The sequence below is a fragment of the Lissotriton vulgaris genome, chromosome 5 (genome assembly GCF_964263255.1).
Source record: "Lissotriton vulgaris chromosome 5, aLisVul1.2, whole genome shotgun sequence".
NCBI lineage: Eukaryota > Metazoa > Chordata > Amphibia > Caudata > Salamandridae > Lissotriton > Lissotriton vulgaris.
Window position 1 is genome coordinate 75130310 of NC_141693.1, and position 25618 is coordinate 75155927.

A 25618-nucleotide genomic window follows, 5' to 3' on the forward strand; every position below is an offset into this window, starting at 1 on the left:
ACATTAGATGTTAGAAGGGCCATATTGTACTATATAGAAAGAACACAAACTTTCAGAAAGACAAAACAGCTATTTGTTGCGTTTTCTCCTACACACAAAGGCAATCCCATCTCTAAGGCGGGCATTGCCAGATGGATTGTAAAATGCATTCAAATATGCTACTTAAAAGCAAAGAGAACATTAACTGTTCCTCCTAGAGCTCACTCTACACGTAAACTAGGAGCATCTATGGCATTTTTGGGAAACATCCCATTAGATGACATATGCAAAGCAGCTACCTGGGTTACACCACACACCTTCACAAAACACTATTGTGTAGATGTGCACACAACACAACAAGCTAGAGTGGGACAAGCAGTATTAAAAACTTTATTTCAGACAGTTGCAACAGACACTGGCGACCACCGCTAGGGAGAGAACTGCTGTATAGTCTATTCATAATGTACCATCTGCAGCCCATATGCCTCGAACGGAATATGCTACTTATCAGTATGCATCTGTTCTTGGCATAGAGGGCTGCAGAGTGGTACATGCCCTCCCAGCCTCCCCGGAAACCTGTGTCTGTTCCAACATTATTCCCATTTAGATACACTTACATGGGCATTCTTATCTGTATTCTACTACACTACTCCATCTAACCCTACTATGGCAAAACAATCTAAGGATGGAGCCGATGCCCATGCGCACTACCAACTAAGGGAGGAGTCACCAAGATACAAAAGACTCTCCAAGAGAAAAACAAAGTGCAATCATCCGAGCCCAACACCAGATGGCGATCTATTCATAATGTACCACTCTGCAGCCCTCTATGCCAAGAACAGATGCATACTGGTAAGTAGCATATTCCATTCCCCACTCCAGGGATTTGAGCAAAAGGAACGGAGTTTGCATCAGTTATGTATTTATTTCCGAGTGGGTAATTTAGAGGTAACGCCGCATAGGTGCCTTTCATTAAGGCTTTTACTGCTAGTAGCGTTTCACCATCTATTTGTTTTTTAGTATGCTTTTTTGTGACTACGGAAGCCGGTTGAACCGCTGCCGCTGTGGCTCTGTTAGCCAATGAATTTCCTGCAACGTGAACGCCATCACGTCGATGACTCAGTGTATGTATCACGTGAGTCTTTCGTAGTTCTTTCTGCAAAAGAACTACTTGTTCCCATAGCTTTTTATGTTTTATTGTGGCACCTGTGTCATCTTTGTAACCGTTTTGAATCCAGGTCTGCATGCTCTTATTGTAAGACTGGACGCAGTAATGCGAATCACACACTATTAGTGTTGGGAATTCGCGATCGGCATTTTCAAGCGCCATCTTTAAAGATCTTATTTCAGCTCGCTGAGCTGTACAATTTCTGAGTGATTCAGTTTTGGTGATTATCGGTCTGAAGCGCCAGCGACCTTTAACAATCGCGCACGCTGCATTGTAAGATTTTTTATCCACATTGTAATGCTGTGCAAATCCGTCCATATAGATTACACATGTGTACTGTTCGAGAGGCAGAATTTGGATTGACAGAGGATATTCATGTTCTTATTCTAGATCTAGTTTTTTCATTTTCGGGTCAAAATCAGGTTTTATTAATTCATAGAGAGGTTTAACCCTCTCTGCATAATTTAGCTTTTGCCTTCACTTGATAATTCATATCCTAAAAACAGGACAGTTAGGTGAGCAATTTGTGACTTTTTAAAGTTGAATTTGTACCCTTCAGCTGCGAACCCAAGTATTATGGTGAGTCTCCAGGTCATCATCCGTAAGATAGATGTCATTGACCTAAGATAATGCCTCATCATCATATATTTGCAGTAACTCTGTTACCCTTCCTGATAATAATCCTGGGCTGTTCTTAAATCCCTGTGGGAGCCGACTGTCAGGATTCTCCCTAACGCAAGGTCTGCAGGGGTCCTAAAGTTACGAAAACGAAATTGGAGCCCAATCACTTCCTGGTCTGAAGCATGGAATTTACGAAATTCCAAGATGGCGGACGGAACAAGGAAGTTAGCAGTCTAGTGTCTTAGAGTGTTTTAGAGCGGAGTTCCGGTGAGGCGCGCGCTCTGTCAAAACTGCGCACTTCACCGCGTTTCCTGACGAAGACGGTTGAGGAATCATAGCGAGTCATAGAAATCTCACCTAAGTGTTTAGTTACAGAGTTTATGGTATCTGGGGGTTATGAAATAACAGAAATATAGTGCGCCTTTTCCAACGAGCGTAAACGTCGAGAAGCAGAAGAAACTTCTGACTGAAAAGCCACGTTTGAGAGTCTTCGTTGCTGTATTACCTAGCGCAGTGTCAGCAGCAAGTTTGAGAGACTGCGCGAGTGAACCTCCGTGTCACAGAGACTGCAGGGAATCTACGAGTCGGAAGAAGCCCGAACTTAAGGAGCTAAGTCACAAAAAGAAATTATACTGTACAGTACACGTGTTAAGAATTATCATAGACTGAGCAAATAAGAGGCAATGTTGTTATAGAGTGCACTCTAGTTAAAACGTCAATATGAACTTTTAAAACTTCAAGAGACAAGTTGTTGTATTTAGTGACTGCATATTAAATCCAAGATTAACCAAGAATAAAGACGCTTTCCTGGAAGAATCTCATCAACAGGAAAGATCTAGAGATACCTTACAGGAGATTAGAGATAGAACAGGATTCCACCACAAGGGATAAAAACTGATACGCACCTTAGAAGAAAGATTCTGGATACAAGGTTATGGAGTTGCTATTAGTGGTAGGTCAAACACCAACTTCCTTAATAGGGGTCAAGAAAGAAATTAGATAGGGTATTAATAAAAGTATTAATTTTCTTTCAGTGAGATGAAACACTAATGGGCAGCCCTGGTTAAGAAAACCTCTCTGAGGAATAGAAGAGAAGCAGGTCTACACCGTCCCTTGGGTATGTCACAAGGTCAATGAGAGATAAGAAAGTGTAGGGTAAAGAAAAGGTTTCACGGTGTCTTGTTTATGCTTAGTATTCACAGGAATCTTGTTGGGCAGACTAAAAGCCTGAAGAGGATATCGCTAGAATACCGAGGGACCAGGACCAGTCTCTTCTGTGCTTTACTTTCTTATGGTTATTTTCTCCACTTTTCCCCTTCCCTTTTTCTGATTGCTTGGAGTTACGATTACACTCTGACTCCGACTGATTGGAGAGAGGGAGTCGGAAAGTTAGCATCATCTGTTCCTGTGCAAGTCGACAAGAGAGAGATTCGTGGACTCTGACAGAGTGAAGTGCCCACGTTGTAAATTTGCACCCGAACAGAATGGTTGAAGGGGTTAATTTGCAGACCTTAGGGGCGGTATTAGATTCCATACAAAAAGAATTAGTGGCAGTTAGGCAAGAGAATCAAGGTTTGAGGCAAGAGGTGATAAATGCTAGAAAAGAGACGGCAGAGTTAGCACAAAGAATTAGACAACCACTTTCAGAAAATAGAGAAACTCCCACCACGTCCACAGCGGAAACAAATAGGTTAACTACACAAGTGATACACTCATTGTCCCCAGTCATTCCCTTGGCAGCACCAGAGAGGTTTAGTGGAGACCCACAGAAGGCACAAGTATTCATCTCCCAATGTACCTTACATTTCATGTGTCGTCCTTCTGTCTTTCCCGATGCACAATCCAAAGTGGCTTTCGTCTTATCCTATCTGAGTGGAGACGCTGCCGCTTGGTCAATGCCCATCGTTTCTCGAGACGACCCTCTTCTGCAGAATTATGACGAATTTAAGAAGGAATTTTTGCGTATATTTGATCGAAGGCGAATTTCCCAGGCAGTAGATAATGAGCTTCTGGAATTAAAACAGGGAAACAGAGACCTGGTGGCGTATCTGGCCCAATTTAATAAGTTGGTAATGGAAACTGACTGGCCAGAAAATAAGAGGACAGCCATTTTTTATCGAGGTCTACGAGATGAACTCAAAGATGGATTGGCGCAAATTCCTAACCGACCAACAGAGATATCGGCCCTCGTAGATTTGGTTCTTGAGTTAGATTTCCGGCAAGGAGAAAGACGAGGTGAGAGAAGACGAGAATTTCGAAGCACAGTGCCTCGATTTGATAGAGCTAAGCCGGAAGTTGGAAAGGTTGCAGAAGGAACCAATGGCCAAGAACCAATGCAAATAGGAGCAATAAGAGGTCCACTTACTAACGAAGAAAAAGAGAAGAGACGAGCCAATAATCAGTGTATGTATTGTGGTTCGAGCGGCCATTTTGTGAGGAATTGTCCAAAGAAGCCAAAAGGAACATACAGGCCGAAGGAAAACTAGTTGCACCACCTGTAGAAGGAGTTGTACAGGTGGATGCGAGTCAAAATTCAACTCCACAAGAACACCAACTGGCCAATACTTTGCAATCGTCGTCCCCTCATCTAGTGTTATCAATGACGATAAAGTTCCGTCAAGAAGTTCGAGAGAGAGTGATGGTAATGGTGGATTCTGGGGCGACAGGACATTTTTGTGACCAACGATTTGCGACCAAGATAGGTTTGAGAGCAATCTTAAAGGATAAAAGTGAACCAGTTAGAGCCATCGACGGGACAAACCTATCTTCGGGACCCATAGTCAGTCACACTGAAACGGTGCAGTTGATAAGAGAAGATGGACATCAAGAAGAAATCCAGTTTAACCTAATAGACGCACCTCAGTTCCAGCTAATCCTAGGGCTTCCTTGGCTCACGGAGCATAATCCGACTGTAGATTGGGCAGCTAGAACTATAGAGATGTCTTCGGACTATTGCAAGAATTATTGTTTCGGAAACCAGAAGAAAAAAGACCAAGAAAATCCAGCTCAAGCACTGTGTTCCGCGAATGCAGTTGTGTGTGTAATCAACACCCAGTCCATTCCATCGCAATATCAAGATTTTGAAGATGTATTTGATGAGCAGGAAGCTGAGCAATTGCCACCTCATCGGGTATATGATTGCAAAATAGACCTTGAACCAGGAGCAAATATGCCATGTAGCAGAGTCTATGCCTTAACGGAAAAGGAGCATGAACATTTAAAAGAATACATACGCAAGTACTTGGCTAACGGGTTTATCCGACCTTCTCAATCTCCAGTATCCTCGCCTCTGTTTTTTGTGCCGAAGAAGGAAGAGGGCGAGTTACGAACTTGCATAGACTACCGCGCAATCAATCGGATCACTAAGAAGAATAGGTATCCACTCCCTCTCATCTCAGTTTTATTGGATCAGGTGAAAGGGGCCCAAATATTTACCAAACTGGATTTGAGAGGTGCCTATCATCTCATTCGAGTAAGAGCTGGTGACGAGTGGAAGACCGCTTTTAGGACTCGGTTTGGATTATTTGAATACCAAGTAATGCCCTATGGGCTATGCAACGCCCCAGCAGCATTCCAGCACTTTATCAATGATGTCCTTAGTGAATTCATAGACCAATGCGCTATCGTGTATATAGACGATATTTTGATCTACTCTGCAAACACCCAGGAACATCAAGGTCAAGTGAGAAGAATTTTACAAAGATTGAGAGAGAACAAGTTGTTTGTTAAGTTGGAGAAATGTGCCTTTGATGTCACTGAAGTAGAATTCTTGGGGTTCGTGATCTCACCAGCCGGTATACTCATGGATAAAAGAAAGATTCAAGCAGTCTTGGAGTGGAAGTCTCCAACCAGTGTGAAAGAAGTACAAGCCTTCATTGGCTTCGCAAATTTTTATCGAAGATTTATCAGTGAATTTTCTCGACGAATCCTTCCTCTCACAAGGTTATTGAAAAAAGGGGTGCAGTTTCAGTGGACCAAGGAGGCGGAGTCAGCATTCAAGGGTCTGAAGGAAGAATTTACATCAGCTCCAATTCTTCTTCATGCGGATCCATCCGAGCCATTTTATGTGGAAACGGACGCCTCAGATCTGGCGGTAGGAGGAGTACTTTCTCAGAGAAATAAGAAGACGGGCCAATTACATCCGGTGGCCTATAGATCTAGGAAGTTGTCACCTGCTGAAGTCAATTATACAATCACAGAAAAGGAACTGCTGGCAATTAAGGACGCCTTCAAGGAATGGAGACATTATTTGATGGGAGCTCATCATGTTGTTACGGTGTTCACGGATCATCGGAATCTGAAGTTTTTAAAGTCTGCTCGGACTTTAACCCCAAGGCAACTTCGTTGGTCGTTATATTTCGCTGATTATGATTTTGTCATCACATTCAGACCAGGGGCGCAGAATGGCAAAGCGGATGCCTTGTCCCGGATGGGAACAGGAGAAGAAAAGAACCAAATTAAGACACAAGCGATCATCCCTGATTCCAAGATCATAGGTGTCGTGGAAACTCTGAGTGTGAAGGAACAGATAACTCGCGCCTTGTCTCCAGAGGACATGTTAGAATAGATTCAGCAGGAAGATGGCAGAGAAATATTAGATGGTCTACCTTACCACTCGGGAGCCTTGTATGTACCAACATCCGAATTGCAGAATCAGGTCATGAAGGAATGTCACGATCATTTACTGGCTGGACATAAGGGAGAGTTGAAGACTACGGATTTGGTGAAAAGAAGTTACTGGTGGCCACACATGAGTAAGGACATTGAGTTATACGTGAAAACTTGTGAAATATGTGCACAGGGAAAGTCAGAACGACAGGCACCTAAAGGTTTGTTGCACCCTTTACCCACTCCACCTTGTCCTTGGCACACAATCACTTTAGATTTAATTACAGAACTTCCTTCCTGTCAAGGTTACAACACCATTCTAGTAGTGGTAGATGCATACACCAAGATGACGCACTTTGTAGCTATGAAAGGAATTCCAACGGCCAAACAGCTCGCTACTCATTTTAGTGAGCAGGTGGTGCGGTTACATGGCATTCCTAAAATTGTCATTTCAGATCGTGGCACCCAGTTTGTCTCTCACTTCTGGAGGGTTTTCATGAAGGCTCTTGGAACTGAGACACGATTCTCCACAAGTTTCCATCCGGAAACGGATGGACAGACAGAACGGGTGAATCAAGAAGTGGAGCAGTACTTGAGATTATTTACCTTAAAACAGGGTGGGGAATGGTTGGACTACTTGTGGGCTGCAGAATTCGCTCATAACAATGCCACAAATGTGTCCACGGGTTATTCACCGTTCTATTTGAACTATGGAAAACACCCGAATTTCTCCATGCTAGATGTTCCACTTCCAGTACCAGCAGTTCAGGACTTGGTGACTCATCTGTGTCAGGTACATGAGTCTGCATCAACAAATTTAGAACAGGCCAAGAATAAATATAAAGGGTATGCTGACAGGAAAAGGAGGGATTCCCCACATTTAGAAATTGGAAGTGAGGTCTGGTTAAATACTAAGCACTTACGATTAAAAGGGAATAGAAAGTTCCAGCCAAGATTCATTGGTCCTTATCCTATTGCAGAACAGATTAACCCAGTCACCTATAGATTGACACTACCCACGAAACTCAAGGTACACCCAGTCTTCCATGTTTCGTTATTAAAAAAGGTAGCTCAGGGTTTGAGACAAGAGAGAGCTCCACCACCGATTCAGTTGGAAACGGGTGTGGAGTTTGAGGTAAAAGAAATTCTTGACTCCAAAATAGTGAAGGGAAACCTGTACTATTTGGTGGATTGGAAGGGCTATGGGCCAGAGGAGCGGTCTTGGGAGTTGGAGTCTGATGTCCATGCACCCAGGTTAGTAAGGCTTTTTCACCTGAGGTATCCAACCAAGCCCAGATTGGGAGGACCTTCCTTGGTGGGGGGTACTGTCAGGATTCTCCCTAACGCAAGGTCTGCAGGGGTCCTAAAGTTACGAAAACGAAATTGGAGCCCAATCACTTCCTGGTCTGAAGCATGGAATTTACGAAATTCCAAGATGGCGGACGGAACAAGGAAGTTAGCAGTCTAGTGTCTTAGAGTGTTTTAGAGCGGAGTTCCGGTGAGGCGCGCGCTCTGTCAAAACTGCGCACTTCACCGCGTTTCCTGACGAAGACGGTTGAGGAATCATAGCGAGTCATAGAAATCTCACCTAAGTGTTTAGTTACAGAGTTTATGGTATCTGGGGGTTATGAAATAACAGAAATATAGTGCGCCTTTTCCAACGAGCGTAAACGTCGAGAAGCAGAAGAAACTTCTGACTGAAAAGCCACGTTTGAGAGTCTTCGTTGCTGTATTACCTAGCGCAGTGTCAGCAGCAAGTTTGAGAGACTGCGCGAGTGAACCTCCGTGTCACAGAGACTGCAGGGAATCTACGAGTCGGAAGAAGCCCGAACTTAAGGAGCTAAGTCACAAAAAGAAATTATACTGTACAGTACACGTGTTAAGAATTATCATAGACTGAGCAAATAAGAGGCAATGTTGTTATAGAGTGCACTCTAGTTAAAACGTCAATATGAACTTTTAAAACTTCAAGAGACAAGTTGTTGTATTTAGTGACTGCATATTAAATCCAAGATTTACCAAGAATAAAGACGCTTTCCTGGAAGAATCTCATCAACAGGAAAGATCTAGAGATACCTTACAGGAGATTAGAGATAGAACAGGATTCCACCACAAGGGATAAAAACTGATACGCACCTTAGAAGAAAGATTCTGGATACAAGGTTATGGAGTTGCTATTAGTGGTAGGTCAAACACCAACTTCCTTAATAGGGGTCAAGAAAGAAATTAGATAGGGTATTAATAAAAGTATTAATTTTCTTTCAGTGAGATGAAACACTAATGGGCAGCCCTGGTTAAGAAAACCTCTCTGAGGAATAGAAGAGAAGCAGGTCTACACCGTCCCTTGGGTATGTCACAAGGTCAATGAGAGATAAGAAAGTGTAGGGTAAAGAAAAGGTTTCACGGTGTCTTGTTTATGCTTAGTATTCACAGGAATCTTGTTGGGCAGACTAAAAGCCTGAAGAGGATATCGCTAGAATACCGAGGGACCAGGACCAGTCTCTTCTGTGCTTTACTTTCTTATGGTTATTTTCTCCACTTTTCCCCTTCCCTTTTTCTGTTTGCTTGGAGTTACGATTACACTCTGACTCCGACTGATTGGAGAGAGGGAGTCGGAAAGTTAGCATCATCTGTTCCTGTGCAAGTCGACAAGAGAGAGATTCGTGGACTCTGACACCGACAGAATTGTTTTTACGACCCCATTGTTGAGAAAGCGGTCAAATACCTGCTTTCAGGTGCAATGTTTTGACAAAAGAATCCATTAGAGATGTCTAAGGTCGTTTTATATTTTTTGCGCACAATTTTATTCATTAGTGCTGCACTGTGTGAGTTTTGTACTGCAAATTTCTTGCAGCAGGAGTTTAAGTGTCTGTAGTCAAAACAAGACGATATGAATCGTTTGGCTTGGAGACAGGAAACAAAGGATTGTTCATTTGTCAGGTGCATGTTTCAATCACCCCCTGATATTCAAGTTGATCTAAGATCTCCTTGACTTGCTTTTTAGCCTCTTGTTTAACTGGGTACTGCCTTTGTGCAGTAGGTTCACTTTTTAACTGGATTTTGTGGGGAGGAGAATCCTCATCCCATCTTACATGATTTTTATATAATGCAGGAGCTTGGGCCACTGCCCATTTTCTTGCCAATGTGTATTTTTTATGAATTGTAATATGATTTGAGAAGGCAGGCATAATCATTTCTTCGCCATGAGGGCACTCCCTGACAAACTCTGGTGGCCAGTCTTTTTCAGCTTACAGGATGTCATAGCCTTTAGATAAGTTATCTCAAAAGAAACCCCTTACTTTACTAGTTTTATCCCCCTCTATACGCAATGTTATTTCGTTTAATTTATGGGGTTTGCTAACTCTGGTGTCTGCAGTTTCCACTTGAACGTATTCATTTGTGTCCACTGTCTCCAGAAGATTCATCAGGATCTTGCGAGCTATTGTTACTTCTGCTGCGCTGTCTAGCATTGTCTGGGCCCACTCTCCCCCGGTAAGTACATTGGTGGCACGGCGGCTCACATCTCCAGCAACATTCTCATATTTTTTCACCACTGATTTGAAAAATGCACAGGTCTCTCTCATTGATGGCCAGAACCGACATACACTTTTAGACACACCTCCCGCCACAAGTTCTAGAATTGCGAACTTTAGAGCTGGGGAGCTACGTTCGAATCTCTGCATCAACTCAACATCCTGTGATTCCAGGCAAATGGCTTTGTCTCCCTGTGCCTACCGCAAATTAATGAGTTCTTCTGTAATGTAAATTGTGCTCATGCCATGTTGTCGAGTTCGCGCTATATAATATTGCAAGGAAAAATAAAGTATGGAAACTCGAGTTCACACACTACTGAACGCGCACTCTTAAGTGCATCAGCAGTGCTCTGTGAATCAGAGCGTTTCACAGGCCTGTCACAGATAAGAAATGCTATCAAAGCGAAATCCTACAAAACAATATACTACTGGCCGGCAGCAATTCATACCCGGACAACGTCGGGACGGGCTGCTAGTCATATATAAAGTTATGATGAATAATTTCATACATATATTGACAAGTATTTACAGTTGTGTAAAGTGTCCCAAGTGAAAACTATGAACCAAAGCATTAGGATAACATTTGTGAAAAGGTTTTTTGTGCAAGGTTTCAAATAGATTTTTGTTCATAAAAGCGACCACTTTCTTCATCATATTGCATAACATCTATACAATCATAGAGTGCTAGTTTCAAAGGTTCGCTTTTCTTAATTGTCGACGGCGTTTCGACCCTAATAAGGATATAAGGTCTCTTCAGGACCTAGAGTGTGGGGGACATCTGGTTTTCTGAATTGCTATAATGTTGGTGATGTGCGTGCAAAACCGTGCCTAGGTGAATTTATAAGTTACTCACAAGGTAACCCAGCCGGGTTCCCTAGTGAGAGCGTGAATCTAGCAATTCCAGTAGGATGCACAGTGGCTGTCCTATTAAGTATAGAAACTCCAATTCAGTGCGAAGTAGGGTTCCTATCTGCAATACGTTGAGTCCTTAGCCCAAATTGGGTGCGCGGTAGCAATGACCGCGTATTTCCGAGGGATTTCTTTTATGATATATCCGGAGTTGGACCGCATCCGTCAGTCCTCCAAACCCCTGCCACTCCTCAGCTGTATTAAGGCCCTGATTGATGAAATCAATTCTATCTATCCAGTGGCATTCTCGCCTCTGTAGGATTTATAGGATATCGCCCCCTCTGTCTGGCACTAGTGCAATATCGATGACTTGCCATCTGATGTCTTCTGCTGAATGGTTTTTGTCTTTGTAGTGGGAGACCAGCGGGGCATTTTCCACTGACCTCCGAATACGGCTGCGATGCTGCCCTATATGAGCCTTGGTGGGCTGTTGGGTTTGCCCAATATATGGTAAATCACACGGACACCATATACAATAAATCACATTTCGTGTATTGCAGTTTGAAAAAAAGTTTAGCGTGTGCCGCCATGGCCCATGTTCAAAGATGTGTGTATTGGAGGTGAAAGGGCATACCACAGAGTTTCCACATTTGTGGTGTCCCTTGATCTCGGGTAGGCCCCACGTAGATTGAAGTGTATTTATCATTGGTCGAGTTAATTCAGTTGATGATCTGATCAAGTGGTCTTTTAGATTCTTGCCTCTCTTGTATGCAAAGAGCGGGATCTCCATTTCTGGGTCGTAGCTCTTGATTATATCCCAGTTTTTTGTGATAAGTTTCCTTACTTCGTTTGTATGTTTTCCAAAAGTGGTCACACATACAATTTTCTATAGAGGTTTCTTTTCTCTGGATTTCAACAATTCCTCTTGTGGGCAATATCAGGCTTGCTTCAATAATTTTTTGGTCGAGGACCGTCGCACTGCGTAGCAGTGGGCGGAGCCCGAGATTTAATGTTTCTTAGAGGGGGCTTGGAACCCGCCCCTCTTCTCCATTGGCTGGCCTAGTAAATGCTGGCCAGCCTTTGGATGAGGGGAGCGTCACTGGGTTCAAGCCCCGTCTTTTTCGGATTCGGGGGCGTGTTTTTGCGTTCTTTCTATCTGTGACGTCATCCGTCACTCAGCAAAAAACACGCCCGATTCCAAAGATGTCGGAGATTTGCGGCAGCCATTTCTGCCCGGTAGCTACCAGGCTACACACGGATCTGCAAGTAGGACCAGCGACCCCAGATTTATTTTCCCGAGGCTAGTACTTTGGCGCTGTAGATGATCTTCACACACGCTGAAACAGGAGGGTTAGCAGTCTGAGCTGCCTTGGGTGCACCGGCTGCAGTAACTTGCAGGGCTCTCGGCCCATGCCTTTCCTCTTCCGCCCAGCCCTTGGAAGCCTCTGGCCCTGAGGGGGATGGCTCGGCCACTCCCCTCGCTGCTCACCAGTCCCCGGGGTCTGTGAGGGGTCTTCCTCGCCCTCACAATGATCGCATATGTGCACTGCCTGCGGGCCGAGCCGGTGGTGGGCTGCCTGCTCACCGCCCCCTGGCATCCAGCCTACGGCGATGACGAGGAGGAGCTGATCCTATGTGAGATGTCAGATAGAAAGAAATGCAGATACACTGATGTGTTTGTTCAATAAATTGTATTGAGAAATCTATACTAATATAATAAAGAGAGAGCCCAAACCTTTGAGGTGGATAATCTCAGGAACCACAGCACCAATCACAACACCAAATACAGCTTTGGAAAGGGCAGTTGCAGCAGAAGGACATAAGCTATGCAGACGCCCACCATATACATTTAAAAGGTAAAAGAACCGTGCCCTCAAAGTAGTCCCTTGTGGGCATGTCTGCGTTGTGCTGCGGGCGTGTGCTGAGGGCGTGACAAACACTGGAGGCGTGTGGTACGTTCCGCCCTTCATGCCATGTCTCATATCGTGTGCTGTGGGCATGTGCTGGGGGCGTGGGGGTGTTCGGAGCGCGGGATTACGAAAAAAAAGCGAGTGTTGTGCCCAATATTTCATTGTTTTTTCTTCCCAGGTTCTGTACATTCCAGCTCCGGGTGTCCACCCTGCTCCCTTAAAATACCCCTGCACTCCATAATCATAACCCACCCTTACTCCTTAAAATACCCCAACAACCTTAAACACTAACCCATCTTAACCCTATAAATATACCCTGTACCCCAAAACCCAAACATATCCCTAAACCCTAAAAATACCCCTGTACCCCAAAACCCAAACCTAGCCATGAACCCTATAAATACCCCTGTACCTCAAAACCCAAACCTACCCCTGATCCCTAAAAATACCCCTGTACCCCAAAATCCAAACCTAGCCCTGAACCATAAATATAACCCTGTACCCCAAAACCCAAACCTACCCCTGAACCCTAAAATTACCCCTGTACCCCAAAACCCAAACCTAGCCCTGAACCCTAAAAATACCCTTGTACCCCAAAACCCAAACCTAACCCTGAACCCTAAAAATATCCCTATACCCCAAAACCCAAAACTTACCCTAAACCCTAAAACTACCCATGTACCCCATAACCCAAAACTATATCTGAGCCCTTAAAATACCCAAACACCCCAAAACATATACCTCAGTACCCCAAAACATACACCCCTATACCCATACTTACCTTATCCAAACATTTTTAAAAAACATGCTTTTACCATTCATGCATTTACAACGAATTTCATGGTAAATGTATGCGTGGTAAAGCATATAAAATGTAATGCCATGCGTTATAATGGCATTGCAGAATCATGGTACTTTCGTAATGAAAGTATGCAGAGTGATGGTATGCGGAAAGAAAGTTGCGGAATAATGGGTGTTTACCCTCCCCCGGTAAGTACATTGGTGGCACGGCGGCCCACATCTCCAGCAACATACTCATATTTTTTCACCACTGATTTGAAAAATGCACAGGTCTCTCTTATTGACGGCTAGAACCGACATATACTTTTAGACACACCTCCCGCCACAAGTTCTAGAATTGCGAACTTTAGAGCTGGGGAGCTACGCTCGAATCTCGGCATGAACTCAACATCCTGTGATTCCAGGCAAATGACTTTGTCTCCCTGTGCCTACCGCAAATGAATGTGTTCTTCTGTAATGTAAATTGTGCTCATGCCATGTTGTCGATTTTGCGCTATATAATATTGCAAGGAAAAATAAAGTATGGAAACTCGAGTTCACACACTACTGGACGCGCACTCTTAAGTGCATCAGCAGTGCACTGTGAATCAGAGCGTTTCACACCTGTCACAGATAGGAAATGCTATCAAAACGAAATCCTACAAAACAATATACTACTGGCCGGCAGTAATTCATACCCGGACAACGTCGGGACGGGCTGCTAGTCATATATAAAGTTATGATGAATAATTTCATACATATAATGACAAGTATTTACAGTTGTGTAAAGTGTCCCAAGTGAAAACTATGAACCAAAGCATTAGGATAGCATTTGTGAAAACGTTTTTTGTGCAAGGTTTCAAATAGATTTTTGTTCATGAAAAGCGACCACTTTCTTCATCATATTGCATAACATCTATACAATCATAGAGTGCTAGTTTCAAAGGTTCGCTTTTCTTAATTGTCGACGGCGTTTCGACCCTAATAAGGATATAAGGTCTCTTCAGGACCTAGAGTGTGGGGGACATCTGGTTTTCTGAATTGCTACAATGTTGGTGATGTGCGTGCAAAACCGTGCCTAGGTGAAATTAAAAGTTACTCACTAGGTAACCCAGCCGGGTTCCCTAGTGAGACGTGAATCTCTCCGCGTATTTCCGAGTGATTTCTTTTATGATATATCCGGAGTTGGACCGCATCCGTCAGTCCTCCAAACCCCTGCCACTCCTCAGCTGTATTAAGGCCCTGATTGATGAAATCAATTCTATCTATCCAGTGGCATTCTCGCCTCTGTAGGATTTGTAAGATATCGCCCCCTCTGTCTGGCACTAGGGCAATATCGATGACTTGCCATCTGATGTCTTCTGCTGAATGGTTTTTGTCTTTGTAGTGGGAGACCAGCGGGGCATTTTCCACTGACCTCCGAATACGGCTGCGATGCTGCCCTATATGAGCCTTGATGGGCTGTTGGGTTTGCCCAATATATGGTAAATCACACGGACACCATATACAATAAATCACATTTCGTGTATTGCAGTTTGAAAAAAAGTTTAGCGTGTGCCGCCATGGCCCATGTTCAAAGGTGTGTGTATTGGAGGTGAAAGGGCATACCACAGAGTTTCCACATTTGTGGTGTCCCTTGATCTCGGGTAGGTCCCACGTAGATTGAAGTGTATTTATCATTGGTCGAGTGAATTCAGTTGATGATCTGATCAAGTGGTCTTTTAGATTCTTGCCTCTCTTGTATGCAAAGAGCGGGATCTCCATTTCTGGGTCGTAGCTCTTGATTATATCCCAGTTTTTTGTGATAAGTTTCCTTACTTCGTTTGTATGTATTTCAAAAGTGGTCACACATACAATTTTCTATAGAGGTTTCTTTGCTCTGGATTTCAACAATTCCTCTTGTGGGCAATACCAGGCTTGCTTCAATGATTTTTAGGTCGAGGACCGTCGCACTGCGTAGCAGTGGGCGGAGCCCGAGATTTAATGTTTCTTAGAGGGGGCTTGGAACCCGCCCCTCTTCTCCATTGGCTGGCCTAGTAAATGCTGGCCAGCCTTTGGATGAGAGGAGCGTCACTGGGTTCAAGCCCCGTCTTTTTCGGATTCGAGGGCGTGTTTTTGCGTTCTTTCTATCTGTGACGTCATCCGTCACTCAGCAAAAAACACGCCCGATTCCAAAGATGTCGGAGATTTGCGGCAGCCATTTCTGCCCGGTAGCTACCAGGCTACACACGGATCTGCAAGTAGGACCAGCGACCCCAGATTTATTTTCCCGAGGCTAGTACTTTGGCGCTGTAGATGATCTTCACACACGCTGCAACAGGAGGGTTAGCAGTCTGAGCTGCCTTGGGTGCACCGGCTGCAGTAACTTGCAGGGCTCTCGGCCCATGCCTTTCCTCTTCTGCCCAGCCCTTGGAAGCCTCTGGCCCTGAGGGGGATGGCTCGGCCACTCCCCTCGCTGCTCACCAGTCCCCGGGGTCTGTGAGGGGTCTTCCTCGCCCTCACAATGATCGCATATGTGCACTGCCTGCGGGCCGAGCCAGTGGTGGGCTGCCTGCTCACCGCCCCCTGGCATCCAGCCTACGACGATGATGAGGAGGAGCTGATCCCACTGCAGCCCCGCGGGCTGGGGAACACACACTCCAGGAGCCGCAGCTCGAACCGGGCCTCTGCCGAGGATCACAAGCTGTGGACAGGTGAGAGCGGCGCCGTGCGCTCTGGGTACCAGTGTGTCCCACTGGTACCTAATTGAAGAGCCCACACTGTCCTTTTTTTATTGCACTTTCTTACCCCCGGCACTGTAAATAAAAGGGTTCTAGGTGCAAGTCTGCAAAGAAAACTACAATGAGAGCTAACCATACGCAGCCATGCACCAGTAAGGCCTTGAGTTGCTGCAGCAGGGTACATTGCGCGTCAGAGGGGCCCTTGGGAAGATACAGTGTCTTGCTGCAGAGCAGCAAGCTCGTATTCATCCTCCCCAGCAGGCAGCTGTCTTCACATGTGTGCCTCGGTGCTTAACCTCTTCACCCCTTCCTCTCTCTGAAACGGTGTGCAACGCATATTTCAGGGATTAGGGTTTCATTCTAAGGTCCCCTTTAATCCTGTATCGAGATTATGTAATCCATGGTAACTCCACTGCCCTGCAGTGTTTCACTCAGGGAACACTCTTTCTCTTGAGAGCAGGCGGAGCATAAGGTGAAATACCAGGGAAAACTGAGTCGCAAATTACGCATTCCTCCTCGTAGTTCCTGTTTTCTCAGGGGACCCAGAGGATACCATTTATATTCCCTGATATTCCCCCACCCCCACTGACCCTCTGGCATCAATGCCTCCTGTGTCAGTAACTACGGGCCGAGGTACTCAGTAATATTGCAGATCTTTTATTAAGCACCGAGTGGTGTCGAGCAACAGGAAAAAAATAGCACAAGAGACTTAAAAGAATGCGTTTACAGCATCAGTGGAAGCAACACCAGCAGCGTGAAGGAATGCATTCTTGGGAGTTTATCTACAATGGAGCTTTGCTTTTCCATTAGGAATAAACGTGCATCGCGCCACTAATGGGTCATTTAGAGAATGTTGGATTTTTTTGCCATAATACCGTGATTTGGGAATAACATGTCACAATTTGTAGTTTTGACATTCCAGCCAATTTAGAGATAAATGTTCTACCATCGTTTCCGTTTTCTCGCAATTATTGGTGCAACATTAAACATACAATTTGTAAAAAAAATATTTGAACTCTTGGGATTTATTTGGTGGTCATTCTTGCTCTCTGTTCACTCATTTTTCTTGCCCTCTGTTCACTCGTTTTTCTTACCCTCTGTTCACTCGTTTTTTTGCCCTCTGTTTGCTCGTTTTTCTTGCCCTCTGCTCTCTCGTTTTTCTTGCCCTCTTACCTCGTCTTTCTTGCCATCTGTTCACTCGTTTTTCTTGCCCTCTATTACCTTGTTTTTCTTGCCCTCTGCTCTCTCGTTTTTCTTGCCCTCTGTTACCTCGTTTTTCTTGCCCTCTGTTCACTCGTTTTTCTTGCTCTCTGCTCTCTCGTTTTTCTTGCCCTCTGTTCACTAATTTTTCTTGCCCTCTGTTCACTAGTTTGTATTGCCCTCTGCTCGCTCATTTTTCTTGCCCTCTGCTCTCTCGTTTTTCTTGCCCTCTGCTCTCTCGTTTTTCTTGCCCTCTGTGTGTGTGTGACTGTGTGTGTGTGTGGGGGGGGGGCTCTGTGTGTGTGTGGCTCTGTGTGTGTGTGGCTCTGTGTGTGTGTGTGTGTGGCTCTGTGTGTGTGTGTGGCTCTCTGTGTGCGTGTGACCCTGTGTGTGTATGTGTGGCTCTGTGTGTGTGTGTGACTCTGTGTGTGTGACTCTGTGTGTGTGTGTGACTCTGTGTGTGTGTGTGCGACTGTGTATGTGGGTGGCTCTGTGTGAGTGGCGCTCTGTGTGGGGCTCTGTTTGTGCGTGTGGGGCTCTGTTTGTGCGTGTGGGGCTCTGTGTGCGCGTGTAGGGCTCTGTTTGCATGTGAGGCTCTGTGTGTGGGGCTCTGTGTGTGTGTGTGGGGCTCTGAGTGTGTGTGTGGGGCTCTGTGTGTGTGTGTGGGGCTCTGTGTGTGTTTGGGGGGGGTGCTCTGTGTGTGTGGGGGGGCTCTGTGTGTGTGTGTGGGGCTCTGTGTGTGTGTGGCTCTGTGTCCGCGAATACTCTCTACTACTCTCTAATGCTCACCTATTGCCATTGTAAATGACAATACCATTTATTAATGCAAAAAAATGTCATGAGCAATGCCAATAGCTCTACCTTTAATAATGCCGAGACCATTGCATTGTAAATGCTTGTTAACCAGTCTATTTGGATAGCCCCTGGATAGTAGTTTTGATTTCAGAATCTCAGCTTCCCGCATGTAGACCTCTTATAAAGAACATCTCCTACGGATGCGTAGAAATTTCCCGAAGGGAAAGCCATCCCTAAGTGCTCTAGGATGCTGACTTTTATAGGATAGTTGGTTTCCTATGTAGGATGGTGTAGATTTTGCCTTCCTTATGTGTGATGTTCAAGCTTAAAAAAGCTATGATGGATCTATCCAAGGTAGAAGTGAAAGTTAGATGTGGTTGCACTGTGTTCAGGTATAGTACAAAATCTTGGAAGTCCTTTTCACTTCCTGCCCAGATCAAGAAAATGTCGTCCAAGTATCTGTGCCAACATTTAATGTTGGCTTGTTGAGGGTTGTTATTGCTCAGGATGAGTGTTTGTTCTATGTGGGCCATGTATGTTTACCAGATTTGGTGCAAAAATGGCTCCCAATCTGCACTCTAGCACTCTATGATTGTATAGATGTTATGCAATATGATGAAAGAAAGTGGTCGCTTTTATGAACAAAAATCTATTTGAAACCTTGCACAAAAAAACTTTTTCACAAATGTTATCCTAATGCTTTGGTTCATAGTTTTCACTTGGGACACTTTATACAACTGTAAATACTTGTCATTATATGTATGAAATTATTCATCATAACTTTATATATGATATCTGAATACAATTTATTGAACAAACACATCAGTGTATCTGCATTTCTTTCTATCTGACATCTCACATAGCCCCTATTTTTATACGCGATTTTCGCTTTGTTCTCAAAAAAGTATTATTGAGTATCTATTCCACAGGAACCATTGTTTTTCTTATAATACTTCATTAACCTGGTTCCACTGTGAGTAGGGCTCCCTTGTCTTTCCTTACAACCAAGCTACAGTGTGAGACACCGCACATGATAACACATATGATCCTACAATAAACTACAGTGTGAAATACTTCACCTAATAACACACAGGCTCCTGCTACAAGCTACAGTGTGACACACCTCACATGAAAACACACATGATCCTACAATAAACTACAGTGTGAAATACCTCACCTGATAACACCAGGCTCCTAATCTAAGCCACTGTGTGACATACCTCACCTGATAACACACAGGCTCCTGCTCAAAGCTACAGTGTGACATACCTCACCTAATAACACACAGGCTCCTGCTCTAAGCCACAGTGTGACATACCTCACCTGATAACACACAGGCTCCTCCTCTAAGCTACAGTGTGGGGTACCTCACCTGATAACACACAGGCTCCTGCTCTAAGCCACAGTGTGACGTTCCTCACCTAATAACTCACAGGCTCCTGCTCTAAGCTTCAGTGTGACATACCTCACCTGATAACACACAGGCTCCTGCTCTAAGCCACAGTGTGACAAACCTCACCTGATAACACACAGGCTCCTGCTCAAAGCCACAGTGTGACATACCTCACCTTATAACTCACAGGCTCCTGCTCTAAGCCACACTGTGGCATACCTCATCTGGTAACACATAGCCTCCTGTCTTAGGATAGGACAAGATATCTAACCAACCTCTTCACCCAACTTCTATAGGAATTTGAATTTGTGAATTACCTGCAGAAACCAGTACAGTTATGATTTATCTGGTAATTCTCCATTCAATAACAGAATACACAGAATGTATTCATGATTTTAAATATGTCATTACCACATCATTGACTCCCCCTCACTCTGAATGAGGATCATAGTAGGATACTCCCTCAGCGTCTCCTTCTGGAGGGGGGGGGTGTTCTGTCAACACTGGGGCAGCCTGTACACCACAGATATCCTCTCTTTCACCTCAAGTGCTTAAACTTTCTGCCCCCCTCCCCATTTATTCTTTTATGTCCATGACATTGACTCAAGATTGACTTCAGCCAGTCTCACCCACTCAGTCTGTCTCTGGGTCTTTGACTGCCTCTGCCTACAGGTAAGTTTCTCCCTTGTGCTCTCTCCATGGATTGAGCTTCTCTGCAGCTTCACAAATTCTGACCTCTCCACAGTTTGTGAGGTGCTGAGGATAAGAGGACGGCAGGAGTGGGAGTAGGACAGAAGACAGTAGAAGGGAAGATAGTAAGAGGCAGCAGTTCAGAAATTGGGAGAAGAACGCTAGTGTTCTGATTTTTTAAAGAAGCTATCAACCCGTCCACCCTCCCCCTGAACTTCCACGAAAGGAACGGCTTGTAGGAAGCTTTTTACTGTCTAAACAGCTTTTGTTTTTTTATTTGACAGGACAAGTTAAGAACTGAGAAGAAGAAAATTGAATCTGAGTTTGAAAAACTGCGGCAACTCCTGAAAGAAAATGAGCAAACACTCCGTGAAAAACTGGAGGAGATGGAGAAGAAAATCACCATGGTGGAAAATGCAAATATCACCAGACTGTCCAATCAAATCACCTCTCTCAATGCCCTTATAACGGCAATAGAAAAGAAGTGTGAGGAGCCAGCATGGGAACTCCTGAAGGTGAGCTATCAACCAATCAACTTGGATTTGTAGAGCACGGCTAATCATCCTTGAGGGTATCCATGCGCTGGGTTCTTAATGGGATCAGTTGAAAAGCCATGTCTTGAGTCCTTTTCTGAATTCAGGGAAAGAGGATGATGTTCGGAGGTGGAGGGAGAGGTTGTTTCAAGGCTTGGCAGTGAGGTAGGAGAAGGAACATCCTCCACTGTTGCTAACGCGGATGCAGAGAGTGTGAGCGAGGGCGAGGGAGGTGAAGGGTAGGTGTCTGGAGGGTTGGTGGAAGTTCAGGTGGTGGCTGATGTATACTGGTCAATGGTTGTGGATAGCCTTGTTGGCTTCCATCATCATCTTGAATTGGCATATTTTCTGGATGGAGAGCCAATGGAGGTTCCAGAGGTGGGGGATGATGTGGTTCCTCCCAGCGAGGTCCAAGATAAGTCTAGCAGCTGAGTTTTGTATTGTCTGGAGTCTCTCAAGGATGTGGGTGGTGAGTCCTGCATAGAGCGCAAAGACGTATTTCCGCTAGCTGGTGACCGGTGCTTGAGTGACGGCTTTCCTGGTGTTGACTCTGAGCCATCTGAAGATCTTTCGGAGCATGTGAAGGTTGAGGAATCAGGCAGAGGAGACTGCTTTGATCTCCGCGTTTCATGGTGAGTTAGCTGTCCAGTATAATCCTGAGGATGCAGACATGGTCTGTCATTGTGGGTCTGAGTTCAGAGGGCCATCAGGTGTGGTTCCACACGAAGGAGCTGTTGCCAAAATTTAGCACTTCTGTCTTGTCAGTGTTGAGCTTCATGCAGCTGGTCTTCATCCAGTCGGCGATGCTCGTCATGCAGTTTTGGAAGTTGGTCCTGGTGGAGGAGGAGTCTTCTGTGAGTGAGAGGATGATCTGGGTGTCATTTGTATAGGATATGATGTTGCAGCCATGAGTTCCGACGATGTCAGCCAATATATGTGTTGAACAGTGTGTGGCTGCTTGATCTGCCTTGAGGGACACCGTAGATGATGCTCTTGGGTTCCGAAGTGAATGGTGGTTGGTGGAGCGTTTGGGTTCATCCTGTGAGGAAGGATGTGATCCATTTGAGTCTTTTGATGTGGGTGTGGTATGATACAGTGTTGAACGCTGCTTAGAGGTCGAGTACATTTAGGGCTCCTGTCTCCCCGCAGTCGAGGATAGACCTGACGTCATCAGTGGCGGCGATCAGGGCAGTCTCCGTGCTGTGGTTGGGGTTGAATCTGGTTTCGGAGGTGCTCAGTGGATTGTTGCTCTCCTGGTGTTCGGTGAGTTGGTGATTGATCACCTTCTCAAGGATTTTGGCTGTGTTGGGGAGCAGAGAGATGGGGTGGGAGTTCTTGAGTTCTCTTGGGTGGGCAGAGGGTTTATTGAGGACGGGACTGAACTCTGCATGTTTCTATTGATCGGTATAGGTGGCTGTTGTGATGAATGCTTTGAGAATGGAGGTGAGTTTGCAGCTGCTTTCTTTGCTCTCAAGGTTGAAGAGGTAGTGGGGGCAAAGGTCTGTGGGTGCTCCAGAGTGATGGCTGTGGTGCTCTGTGTGGTGAGCAGTTTCCGTACGGTGAGCGGAGGGTTGTGTGTTGCGTCAGTTGTCATGAGGAGGCTGTATAGGTCTGTGGGTTGAGGTTCGAAGTTGCTGTAGATGGTGGATATCTTGTTGTGGAAGTTGTCAGCCAGGGTGTTGCGGATTTCCTTGGAAGGGAGATGGTGTTCTCGGTGGCTGAAGGGAGTGCTCTCTGGCGATGTCAACGAGTTTTTTATTAAACATTTTTATTGCTGTTATTAACAGCCACACAGCCCATCATAGTAATACAGTCCTTATAAACAGCATACATTTAGCCCACTTACTAAATCATGGTACACAGCCATTTAGCCAACAACCCAAGTCGGGCAGGCGGCGCGTATACTACAACAAGGGGTGGTGAGGGACAGAGTCTCTGAATTAAACAGAATACTCTCACCCAGTCAAGAGATCAGGGCTAGATCCAACACCGTTTTTTAGCTCACTGCACCATCCCAGTTTCAGAACCTGGCTGTATGCAAATTAGTCTGTTCCTGTCCCAGTGCATGATGGGAACAGGGCAAACCAAACTACAAAAGCCAATTCTTACACTGGGAAGGAAACAAGCTACCGGGGACCGGTTTCTGGCATTTCAGCCTCTTCGGCCCGGCTTGCTTGAATCCTGATGGTGCAATGAGCAAGGGACTCACATCTGAGCATACCCTTCCACGCTTAGGGTGGACAAAAATATTTACAACAAGGGGTGGTGAGGGACAGAGTCTCTGAATTAACCAGAATACTCTCACCCAGTCAAGAGATCAGGGCTAGATCCAACACCGTTTTTTAGCTCACTGCACCATCCCAGTTTCAGAACCTGGCTGTATGCAAATTAGTCTGTTCCTGTCCCAGTGCATGATGGGAACAGGGCAAACCAAACTACAAAAGCCAATTCTTACACTGGGAAGGAAACAAGCTACCGGGGACCGGTTTCTGGCATTTCAGCCTCTTCGGCCCGGCTTGCTTGAATCCTGATGGTGCAATGAGCAAGGGACTCACATCTGAGCATACCCTTCCACGCTTAGGGTGGACAAAAATATTTACAACAAGGGGTGGTGAGGGACAGAGTCTCTGAATTAAACAGAATACTCTCACCCAGTCAAGAGATCAGGGCTAGATCCAACACCGTTTTTTAGCTCACTGCACCATCCCAGTTTCAGAACCTGGCTGTATGCAAATAAGTCTGTTCCTGTCCCAGTGCATGATGGGAACAGGGCAAACCAAACTACAAAAGCCAATTCTTACACTGGGAAGGAAACAAGCTACCGGGGACCGGTTTCTGGCATTTCAGCCTCTTCGGCCCGGCTTGCTTGAATCCTGATGGTGCAATGAGCAAGGGACTCACATCTGAGCATACCCTTCCACGCTTAGGGTGGTATACTCACACATGAGTCCCTTTCTCACTGCTCCATCAGGATTCAAGCAAGCCGGGCCGAAGAAGGCTGAAATGCCAGAAACCGGTCCCCGGTAGCTTGTCTCCTTTCTGGTGAAGAATTGGCTTGGTAGTTTAGTCTGCCCTGTTCCCATGATGCACTGGGCCAGGGACAGACTGATTTGCATATAGCCAGGTTCTGAGCTGGGATGGGGCAGTGAGATAAATAACGGTGATGGATCAAGCCCTGATCTTTGGACTGGGTAAGAGTGGTCTGTTTAACTCAGACACTCTGTTCATCACCACCCCCTTTTTGTAAATCGTTTTTGGCCACTATAGGTGTGGCAGGGTATACTCAGACATGAGTCCCTTTCTCACTGCTCCATCAGGATTCAAGCAAGCCGGGCCGAAGAAGGCTGAAATGCCAGAAACCGGTCCCCGGTAGCTTGTCTCCTTTCTGGTGAAGAATTGGCTTGGTAGTTTAGTCTGCCCTGTTCCCATGATGCACTGGGCCAGGGACAGACTGATTTGCATATAGCCAGGTTCTGAGCTGGGATGGGGCAGTGAGATAAATAACGGTGATGGATCAAGCCCTGATCTTTGGACTGGGTAAGAGTGGTCTGTTTAACTCAGACACTCTGTTCATCACCACCCCCTTTTTGTAAATCGTTTTTGGCCACTATAGGTGTGGCAGGGTATACTCAGACATGAGTCCCTTTCTCACTGCTCCATCAGGATTCAAGCAAGCCGGGCCGAAGAAGGCTGAAATGCCAGAAACCGGTCCCCGGTAGCTTGTCTCCTTTCTGGTGAAGAATTGGCTTGGTAGTTTAGTCTGCCCTGTTCCCATGATGCACTGGGCCAGGGACAGACTGATTTGCATATAGCCAGGTTCTGAGCTGGGATGGGGCAGTGAGATAAATAACGGTGATGGATCAAGCCCTGATCTTTGGACTGGGTAAGAGTGGTCTGTTTAACTCAGACACTCTGTTCATCACCACCCCCTTTTTGTAAATCGTTTTTGGCCACTATAGGTGTGGCAGGGTATACTCAGACATAAGTCCCTTTCTCACTGCTCCATCAGGATTCAAGCAAGCCGGGCCGAAGAAGGCTGAAATGCCAGAAACCGGTCCCCGGTAGCTTGTCTCCTTTCTGGTGAAGAATTGGCTTGGTAGTTTAGTCTGCCCTGTTCCCATGATGCACTGGGCCAGGGACAGACTGATTTGCATATAGCCAGGTTCTGAGCTGGGATGGGGCAGTGAGATAAATAACGGTGATGGATCAAGCCCTGATCTTTGGACTGGGTAAGAGTGGTCTGTTTAACTCAGACACTCTGTTCATCACCACCCCCTTTTTGTAAATCGTTTTTGGCCACTATAGGTGTGGCAGGGTATACTCAGACATGAGTCCCTTTCTCACTGCTCCATCAGGATTCAAGCAAGCCGGGCCGAAGAAGGCTGAAATGCCAGAAACCGGTCCCCGGTAGCTTGTCTCCTTTCTGGTGAAGAATTGGCTTGGTAGTTTAGTCTGCCCTGTTCCCATGATGCACTGGGCCAGGGACAGACTGATTTGCATATAGCCAGGTTCTGAGCTGGGATGGGGCAGTGAGATAAATAACGGTGATGGATCAAGCCCTGATCTTTGGACTGGGTAAGAGTGGTCTGTTTAACTCAGACACTCTGTTCATCACCACCCCCTTTTTGTAAAGCGTATACTACAAGGCACAGAAAAGATATTGCTTTTGAACAACGACAACCCGCACCCCGGACCGTGTATAAAAAAGTATAGACCCCTAGTGTACATTCCTTTAACATTCTCATTGCGCACCTGTTCGATGATAAACCCGGTCTCTTGGAGTCAGCTATTACAAGCTCCCCAACAGCGCACTTACTGTGCTATTAACTTGCACACTAA

At 45.5% G+C, this 25618-nt stretch overlaps 1 protein-coding gene across 1 annotated transcript in view; it reads left to right on the top strand.

The window, feature by feature from the left end:
• LOC147710227 (E3 ubiquitin-protein ligase TRIM39-like) overlaps positions 1–25618 on the top strand; it is a 483044-nt gene that overhangs the window by 311870 nt on the left and 145556 nt on the right. The window contains exon 3 of the mRNA XM_086919956.1: positions 20531–20761. Within this exon, the coding sequence (XP_086776082.1) occupies positions 20531–20761 (231 nt within the window). The remainder of the gene's footprint in view (positions 1–20530; positions 20762–25618) is intronic.